General features: G+C 42.5%; 1 protein-coding gene across 1 annotated transcript; it reads left to right on the top strand.

The window, feature by feature from the left end:
• The first annotated feature begins 1,995 nt into the window (after nucleotides 1–1,995).
• Nucleotides 1,996–5,578, top strand: LOC118775494 (muscarinic acetylcholine receptor M3-like). Its single transcript, XM_036525440.1, has 2 exons — nucleotides 1,996–2,059; nucleotides 4,034–5,578. Exon 2 carries the CDS (start codon nucleotides 4,160–4,162, stop codon nucleotides 5,570–5,572), a length of 1,413 nt encoding a protein of 470 aa, XP_036381333.1. The 5' UTR covers nucleotides 1,996–2,059; nucleotides 4,034–4,159; the 3' UTR covers nucleotides 5,573–5,578.
• Nucleotides 5,579–10,031: the final 4,453 nt, after the last annotated feature.

Here is a 10,031-nt window from a genome sequence, read left to right as displayed (position 1 = left end):
GTATATGCTGATTTTATTTCCTCTTGTGTTGGCCAAACTTTACATCAAACTTTTAATATTAAAATTGCACATGCACTAGTCAGTACTTCCAGATAACTAAAAATATTCCTCTACATCGGTGAAGAGCCTGGGTATCACCCTTGACAACAGGCTGGACTTCAACGACTACATCTCGCAGACAACACTGTGGTCTCCCGCCTGGACTATTGCAATGCCCTCCTTGCAGGCCTCCCAGCCTGCACCATTCAGCTGCTGCAGCTCATCAAAAACGCAGCTGCTAGGCTGAACTACAACCTCCCAAAGTTCTCCTGCGTCACCCCTTTGCTGAGATCCCTCCACTGGCTCCCGGTCGCAGCCAGGATCCGCTTCAAAACCTTGACCCTCACCTTTTCTGCTGCAAGAAAGACCGCCCCGACCTACCTCCTCTTCAGACTCTACCTGGACTGACACCCTTGCCATTTGACCTTGTAAATCTTCTTGGCTCGTACTTGTAACATGTTTTTGACCTAGGTAGTATATTGTCCCAGTGACTGTATTTGGTATGTGTAACCTTATGTAACCTTAGATCAGATAGGTAACCTCATGTAACCTTAGATCAGATCAGTTCTGTCTCGCTACTCTGACCTTGTGCTCAGCTTCAGCACTATCTGCACTGTATGACCTGTACACATCTTGCCCTTGCTTGTTGTTTGTCCACTATATGCACTTTTGTACGTCGCTTTGGGTAAAAGCGTCTGCTAAATGAATAAATATAAATGCAAATGTAAATATTGTATTACATAATGAAATATAGTACATAAGTAGTAGTACCAGGATTGAGGGGATTCAGTAATATTGCAAAATTTAGTACTATTGTAACCCATATATAAATCGCTCTGGATAAGAGCGTCTGCTAAATGACAATAATGTAATGTAATGCAATATGTACTAATGGTACTTCGTGAAGATAACAGAAATAATAGGACCCTAAGCTGGTAGACTAACAACAAATGTTAAAATGTTAAACTGGTTTAACTGGTTTCCAAAGGAACAAGTACTTGGGAAAAACAACCCTTTAACACCATAAGGGCCAACTGCAAATGCAAAGATCCCATTGTTGCACCACGCTTCCTAAATGGTTGGATCTATTGTTTGATCTAAACAACTTTTTCAAACTTTTTTTTTGGTTAATAATGGAACTGTACAGAACAAAAACTTGACTCTCATGAGCCCGAAAAATGTTCAGCAATGTTTCTTCTTACACAGCTGCTGTATGTCAGCCGGGTGATTGTGATATAATATTGAATTAAATATATTCAGTTATTTGCTTGGCAGACACCCTCGCCCAAGGTGACATATATGGCTTATATTTACATATTCATTCACACAATTGGTTATGCACCGAGGGAATCTATCTTTCTCAAGCAGTGCGCCACAAGTACGGAGAACATGTAACCTCCGGTTTACAAGTTTATTTACCGCCTCTGTGTTACACAGGTAACGCTTTCTCAGCATTCATTCCGTTCGAGTACGTTTTACTTACAATCACTTTTCTGATAACGCCTTAATTACAGTCTGGAGGGAAATTTCCAAAACTTGGCGTTGTCCATTAGGTAAGGTATATAAGTACCTGTAATACTTTAGGAACACTTTTGGTTTTCATTATCACCTGCACTGTGCTCGCGCTATATGCAAAATTAGGACGGCAGCTGTGATCACACATGCCCGATATTCGTGCAGGAGTAATCCTTTTTCACGTCGCCTTGGATGAAGACAACGACAATACAAGAACATTTAAATGAACTTACACATTTGTAAAACTTGGATGAATGAAAGCAATTTTGGACTTCGATTAGGTTGGCAACACAGAAGATTGTTACTCGGAGGAAATGTACTCGTTATTATTATTTTTTTTTTTCTGAAAAGTGCCATGTCACCCTAAACACTATGTGAGATGAAATACGGGGGCGGTGTAGGTGACTTGGATGGCAAATTTGGATTTAATTCCCTGACGAAGAGAAGTGGAAGCTAAAGTCAGATCGATTTGCGCTGAATTTAGTCGCATTTAACTTTGAAGTTGGTAAGTGTACATCTTTAAATTATTACTTAAATAGCACCGATGCATTGATCTGGTATGTGGTGTTTCGTTCATTTAAAGCGCAGTTAGGTGTATAATTTAATTTTTTTTTTGTTTGAACATTCCTTTTAGTCAGTTACATGCATTGATCGAAATGGGATATACAATCGCGTTAAAACTCGCTGGGCATGTACTTTACGTAATCAATCTTTACGTAAACATTCGAAATCAATCTTGACATAGTCGCTCAAATTCTCTTAACTTCTAAAGAAATACAACGGGCGCTTTAGAGCATGAAGTGCCCAGATAAAAAGTCTATTTATCGCATTGGTGAGGAGAACTAGCAATGAATTGTAATGTTGAGAACAAGTTGAATGTTCGTTTTGAGACTGTTTAAACGTTGTTGTTGCAAAATTGTGGAAATATTTACAATTACAAGATTGTGGAAATTTGGCGCTCTGTTTTAATAGGCCTATAGTTGTGGCAATATATAGAAACATTGGCTGCGTATCCAAGTATTATTAGCGATATCAAGGTTATCTTTTACCAGTTAAAACTGCGCTGTGAAGCACAGTTTTAGGGATAAGACCGCTTGAATAATGAACATGAGGCATGTAACTTGGGATATGTTTTATGTTCAGATAAACTCCTAAACTCTGTACATGTAAATATGCTGTAAATTCTATTCTATGCTGTGCATTTTTTTGGCTGGTTATAAAAGAAAGTGCGTACTCAGCAAGTACACACCAACGACAATCCACAACCTCTTGTCAGAACACACTGTTGTTTTGAACTGTTTAGTTTCCTGAAACAAAGTTCCTGCTCAAACCAAAATGTTCTTTACCTGCACTCCACCCATGCATTCAGAATGAATAATTGATAAATATGTTTTTGATTGGCAGGCTATATTTACAACACAGATTAGCACAGAGGCAAACGCCAGATCTCTCTGCTCCAATTCCCTTGTTATCTCCAAGTCCCTAAATAACACTACAAAGTAAATATCTGCCCGATTTTAATAAAGAGAATGAAGAGGCAGTACATAAGCTACTCCGCGTGAACCGTGTGAATGAATGTATGATTTTGAAGCCTCCTCCTTCATCACAACCACGGTCATCAGACGTGACGGGGTCTGCCTTCCCCCTTGCGGAAGGACAGTAAGAAACCCATCACTTCAATGTGTGCAGGGACGAGAGAGTGAATGTTTGGACACGACATTCCTCCCACATCCATGTCTCCTATTTCTGTGCTGGCTGTTGCTCGTCTCCAAGGCGTCTCTGTTACTGTTGCGTGTCACTCCTTTTCCGATTTGGGCAACATCAATCTGGCATTGCTGTATACACAGCTTGCGGTTTCGAATAATATAGCAGCGTTCTGGATGGGTAAAGGTGGTTTATAACAATTTATCACTGTGCCGGTTGGGTAATGGTGCTTTCAAACACTGTATCAGTGTACTGGATGGGTAACAGTACTTTCAGACAATATATCACTGTACTGGATGGGTAGCTGTGTGAAGCAGTTGTCTGGACACCAGACTCTGCACCTAAGGCTGAATGGCTGCTTTTGTTGCATTCTTGAGCAAAGTACGTTACATCAATCACGCCACTGGAAATCCCATTTCATAAGTATTGTATACTGGAAAAAATTGTAAAAATGTTAGCAATGTATTTTATCTCTGCAGTTGAAATAAACAAAATGTAAGGGGCATTCTTGTGAATATGAAAATAATCCATTTGTTTTGATCTGAAGGTTTGTTTTAGCTTTCCATACAGTTGTCTTTGTATTTATATTTATATTTAAATATATCTCTTTATATTTAAATTTATTTGCAATGTGCATTTCTTTAATGCAGTGTATGCTCATCTGCCAAAAAAAACAAAAAACTTAGAACTCAGCAGAAATGTGAGTGTAACAAACTTCATCTGTTCTATGCCTGGCAAATCTTTCTAAAGCTGTTCTTTACGCTTCATTCCACAGTTTCTTGAACTTTACCCAAGAAACCACAGTGCTGACAGCCAGTGTCGACTCTTTTGTTGAGCCCTCATCTTGAAGCGTAATCCCTGTTCTTAGCACCATTGCTAAGCCCTCCTTCCTAGCGCCACAATGAACTTTTCTTGCGAGTCCCAGGTCTCCAACTGGACAGTGGATCCGCTAGGGGGACACAAACTATGGGAGGTTGTTTTGATCATCCTAATCACAGGTCCCCTCTCCCTGGTGACCATCATCGGAAACCTGCTGGTCATGATCTCCTTTCGGGTCAACAGCCACCTGCGGACCGTCAACAACTACTTCCTGTTGAGCCTGGCTGTGGCGGACCTGGTCCTGGGGGCCATCTCGATGAACCTTTACACTACCTACATCATCATGGGGCGCTGGGCCCTGGGGAACCTAGCCTGTGACATCTGGCTGGCCATCGACTACGTGGCCAGCAACGCCTCGGTCATGAACCTGCTGGTCATCAGCTTCGACCGCTTCTTCTCAGTCACACGGCCCCTCACCTACCGAGCCAAGCGCACGCCCAGACGGGCGGCTATCATGATCAGCCTGGCCTGGATCATCTCCTTTTTCCTCTGGGCACCAGCTATCCTGCTCTGGCCGTACATCGTTGAGGAGCAAACGGCAGAGAAGGTTAAGTGCACCATCCAGTTCCTGACCGAGCCTGTACTTACATTTGGCACCGCCATCGCCGCCTTCTACCTCCCCGTCTCCATAATGATCATCCTCTACTGGCGCGTCTACCGGGAGACAGAGAATCGCACCCGGGACCTGACCGGGCTGTTGGGCTTGGTGGACAGTCGGGGGGCGTCCCTGGATTCCAGACAGCAGGTGCCCTACTCCATCAGCGCCAAGAGCAGCATCAGCAGCTCTAGGGAGACACACGCTGGGGAGAGTCAGGGCAGAGAGAGGCAGAATGGCTGCTTCCCCATTAGACTGGCCAGAGACAGAGAAAGGAACGTGCTGACATCATCACTGCAAAGAGGGAGGAGCAACAACGGCGTCTGGAACTTGGACGAGGAAGAGGCGTCGGACTCGTCTTCCTCGGAGGCGAAGGGAATGAGCGTCATGGTGGTGCACGTGCCTATGATCCGCCTGAGAGACATGCAAGGAGAGGTCACAGGCCTCGAGGACAGGGGTGTCCCCAGGGCGGGAAACTCAGGAAGCCTCGGGATGATCAGGCAGCACAAAGCCAAGAAAAGGCGAAGCATGATAGTCAAGGAGAAAAAGGCGGCCAGGACTCTGAGTGCCATCCTGCTGGCCTTCATCCTGACCTGGACACCCTACAACGTCATGGTGTTGGTGTCCATCTTCCGATGCGTCCCGGAGAAACTGTGGCAGCTGGGCTACTGGCTCTGCTATGTCAACAGCACCGTGAACCCCATGTGCTACGCCCTCTGCAACAAGTCCTTCCGGGTCACGTTCAAGATGCTGCTGCTCTTGCGGTGGGACAAGAGGAAGTGGGGCAGGCCTCACGACAGAGCCACCCTCAGGGTGCACAAGTCCAGCAGCACTGTCTGAGCTTTATCCCCCCCCCCATCCCCAACATTAACTCCCAGGTACGCTGCTGCGTGCCAAGTCATAGCACATACCGATAAACTGTGACTGTAAAAAAAACACAAACTGTGAAACCAATAAACAAGTGTGTCCAATAAAGTGGGAGTTTTAATATTTTCTTGAGCTCATCAGCACATGGAAAATCTTGAAATGGCAGGCTAACACATGGACATGTGTTATGGAAGTAGTTGCATAAGAAGGGATTCTGCAAAAATCAAATTTTGAGGAAAACCTCAATCAAATATTAAACAAAGTATATAGCAAGTTAGTCACATCCAAACCTTTGCAAGTACAACTGATACTGTTACTCACTGTGCTTTGGGATATACGGCGATATGTCCTTTGTTGCCAAGGCAACACCCAGACAGACCATTGTAAAACTTGTATTTAATATTTGTTTTAGGGTGAGATTTCAGCCATTGTCAGCTTACCATAATGTTAACTAGGAGCAGAGGCTGGAAGACACCATGAGCATACACAGCCTGAACATGTGACCCGGAGAGCCAGTGCACTCCATTCAAACTCATTTCTGGAATGCGTTTGCTGAGCAGCACCAGATTGACAAAATACATCATTTGAAGCACAGGGCATAATATGCTTAGCGGTGCACTTACTCAAATGGGGTACATTTTTTTTTTTTTTTTAAATGAAAACACTCTTTCAGCTGTCTTACTGTTGTGGTGTGGCATGAGCCCTTCCATGACTTCTGAGGGGTAAGCCTACTTTGGAAGCTTGGCCCAGATCAGGTCAAATGGTAGAGGACAGACAGAATTCAAACCCTGGCTTCAAGATCAGAGGTTGGACATAGGACCAGAATATGTTCTCCTCACGGGGGAACCCAGAGTGGCTCAGTGTGTTAACACGTCTGTCTTGAACGCAAACCGAGCCCTACAGGCCCAGGTTGATCCCAGCTGTGTCATCAGCCAATGAGGCCCCAGCCATGGAACAAACCGGTTTTATTCCACTGGGGACAGTGGTGAGTATGTCAGGAGGGTTTTCCCCTCATCTCGCCACTATAAGGCACCCTGCGGTTTGTCAGGTGCCTGCAGTCTAAGATAAAACTGCACTGATCCTACAATTGGTGCTCGCTTTGCTGTAGTGCAGTGGGCGACCTGTACTGTGCAAAACTGGTTGTTGTTGCCGTACGAGTGTATTGGAGGACTGCATTTAACTACACCCAGCGCTTCTGTGCAAATGGGGGGGGTGTCGCAGTGAGTTTAGCATATAGTTTTAGCAGGGAGCAAAAATACATTTATTAAGTATATTTAAAAAAAAAAAACGTCGCACTGCACAAACATCAAGATGTGAGCCTATCACAGCTCAGGTCCTGTGTGAGGCCAGTCCTGCTGGATAATTTTGTAAATTTAAACAGCGAAAGCCTAGAGTTGATAGCGGCACAGCAGACACTCCTCTTGCCTAAAACAAGGCAGAGAAGATAAACAGGATCTGAGGGAGAGATGCAATTGCAGATTTTGTCAAGACAGATGTAGAGGTGTAGTAGAGGTAACTTGTGAATAAGCAATGCTCTACCATTTCAAGGATTTAAGAATTCACATAATGAAATCAGTTCAGATTAAGATTGTTCAAGGAGACGATGTCTCCTGCAAAACATACTGCACTACAGTCTTGTCGGTCCATTTTGTGCCCAACTACTCTGCACTGCTGAACCCCACTTTTCAAAAGATGGCGAAAGCCAGCCCCATATACAGTAAACCTCTCTCCTTGAGTTTCTGCTGCTGGGATAGACTGTGACTTCCTTCCAGCAGTTAAAACAGAAGGAAATGACTTCTGTTTATTAGAACTGCAAAGTGATGAATAGGGTAGCATGTTTATGTGACAAAAGGAATTTGAATTTTATCTACATTATCTAATCTAACACAACCTAGTTCTGAACAGTGAGTGATCAGTAAATTCAAGCAGCTTTGTTACAGTGAAAAAATCCACACAAAAACTACTGTACTTGTGTTTGATTTTTAGGAACATGAAAGAGCCAAAAAGAAAAACAAAGTGTCAACCCTGAAGAAGATCCAGACCAGCTTCACCATCTCACCCAGTGCCTTTCCTTGAATAAATTGTCCATGTCATGCAAGCCTTTTCTACTGTAAACATTATGAGCGACTGGTACGTTGTAACAATCTGCACTAGATAATAGCGTTTTAGTTACCAATCGCTACGGGTATTATCTGAATATACTTTTCAATTGACCGCAAGCACAAAAACACACAATGCATGAACTTAGCTCGTAAGCACAAATACACACAGTACACGCACACAGCTCAGCGCTGCTTCCACATTTCAAAAGCTCCCTCTTCACTCTTCCGCGTTCCCATCAACCTCTCACGTCAATCAGCTGACTCGTTCCCCTACTACGTCAGCCCCCCGCTGATTTCACACTGGATAATCTTCACATATTCAGGCATACATACAGGTAAACACACATTTTTAAAGGCTTATTATAAAACGGAGCTACCCTAGTTCATACAAAGGAAAATGCTTATGTGGCAGTGTCACAACGTTATTGTAAACCAGTTATAATATACATGGTACAAGACTGTCTTCACATGGAAAAATAAAGGTGCAAATCATTTGTTATTTAATTACTATATTACAATTCAGGGACAGCCTCACACCTTGTGGTTTCCAGACCTGAATAATGGCAAATCAAGAACTATGCAATGCTCAGGTTCTGCAATCCAATATTTAGACACATTTGGTCATTGATCAAGGCCTTTATTATAAACAGAGATGGAGTCAGTGCCAAAATGATTTATTTCCTAAAAATAAAAAAAAGAAAGAAAAAAGAAACCTTGTACCATAAAAATGAAACATCCCATGATAAACCAAATACAACTCCTAAAAAAAGTTTACATCAAACTAGTAAATACCATTCACAAATATGAAAAAAAATTAACTGATACATGAATATTCCAATGGCCACTGTCTCTAAGCATTTTTTAAAGAAAAACACTTATACTTGTGTAATGCTTTTGTAGTAATGGTTAGTTGGCTATTGATAAAACATGAAACTAAATTATATTACAAAACTTCCAAAACGCCTTTAACATCCCAACAGTAAATACATCATAGAATTTGAGCGCCATGAAGTTGGTGAAGAGTGCACACATTTTCACATGCACTTGGTTGCGTTTAGCAGGACTGTCTAAAGAATACAGCTGAATTAGTCAAAACACTTGTGTTTGCTATTTGCTGTGATTTGTCCCAGACATTTAAAATACTGCTACCAGTCAGCTGAAGGTAAAATGTAACACACAACCATCCAAGATGCCTTCAATTAAAAACTGCCATAAAAACCATAGAAAACAATGCAATCAGCTGATGGCAAAGGATTAATTTCTCGGTCCCATAAATCTAGGTACAGTATTCATTCCATTTATGATTCTTTGCTGTGTATCTGCACCACGACGTTTATTTTCAAGCAAAATATTTACCAAAACACAGGAGACCTAGAGCAATGTTTGCAAGAATACCTGCGAAGGTAGATACAGCAAGAAACATCAGAAGTCTAAATGTGTAACTAGAAGAGTTAACGACTACTAACCAGAAATGCCTCTTTCCCTAAACTGAGCTGTCATTTTCAGGATGTGCAGTTGCATTAACATTTTAAAATGTATCCTTTTGCCATTAATACAGTATAGCTCGATTTACATATCATCTACGGTTTGTGGCAATATCTCAAAATGTGTTCAACTCACGACATTTACAGCTGTACCAGCAGAAGTGCACAGCGGTACTGCAGAGTGTAGCAGCAGTAAGGGATGAACCAACCAATAAAGGCTTGGTTTCAACAGCAGACTTGTTTCTCTTCAAGATGTCTGCCTATCAGCTGTAACTTGGGCTCAAAATTGGAAGCTCGAAGGCAGTTAAACATTCCTTTTTCCACTACTGGGGAGGACAGCGATTGGGATTCTGAGCTGTGACTGCAGCTCCATGCTGCCCTCTAATGGCTAAACTGTTTGAATAACCGGAACCTCTTAAATCGCATTTTATTCTTCAGACACTCAAGACAGGGCTTAGCCATGAATGAGACCACCAACCGCCGACGGTCACCGGATCTGCTTGAATTAATTCCTCTTTCTGTACTTTGGTGTAAAGTTAACTCACCGTGAAATTCTGAGTGATTAAAAGCTTGAGAACTGTTAATCAAACTTGCAGGACTTGTGCCCAAAAAGAATTTACTTTATAACCTCTGTTGTGCCACTGTAAGAAGTTTCTGATAAACTTAAAACTTGGTTAAGAGCAAAAGGCTTCGCTTACCAGACTCCTTCCACCAACCCAGAGCCTTGCTAATGGAGCAGCAGCTAGATAAACATCATCCAACTCAATAGACCAAAGCATTTTTTTTTTTAAACTTAGGGAGCTTCACACTGCTGTAGCCCACTCATTATGTCAACAATCACTAGCA

The sequence above is a fragment of the Megalops cyprinoides genome, chromosome 3, assembly GCF_013368585.1.
Source record: "Megalops cyprinoides isolate fMegCyp1 chromosome 3, fMegCyp1.pri, whole genome shotgun sequence".
Lineage (NCBI taxonomy): Eukaryota > Metazoa > Chordata > Actinopteri > Elopiformes > Megalopidae > Megalops > Megalops cyprinoides.
Note: the sequence above shows the minus strand (reverse complement) of the source record. Positions and strands in the feature narration are given on the sequence as shown.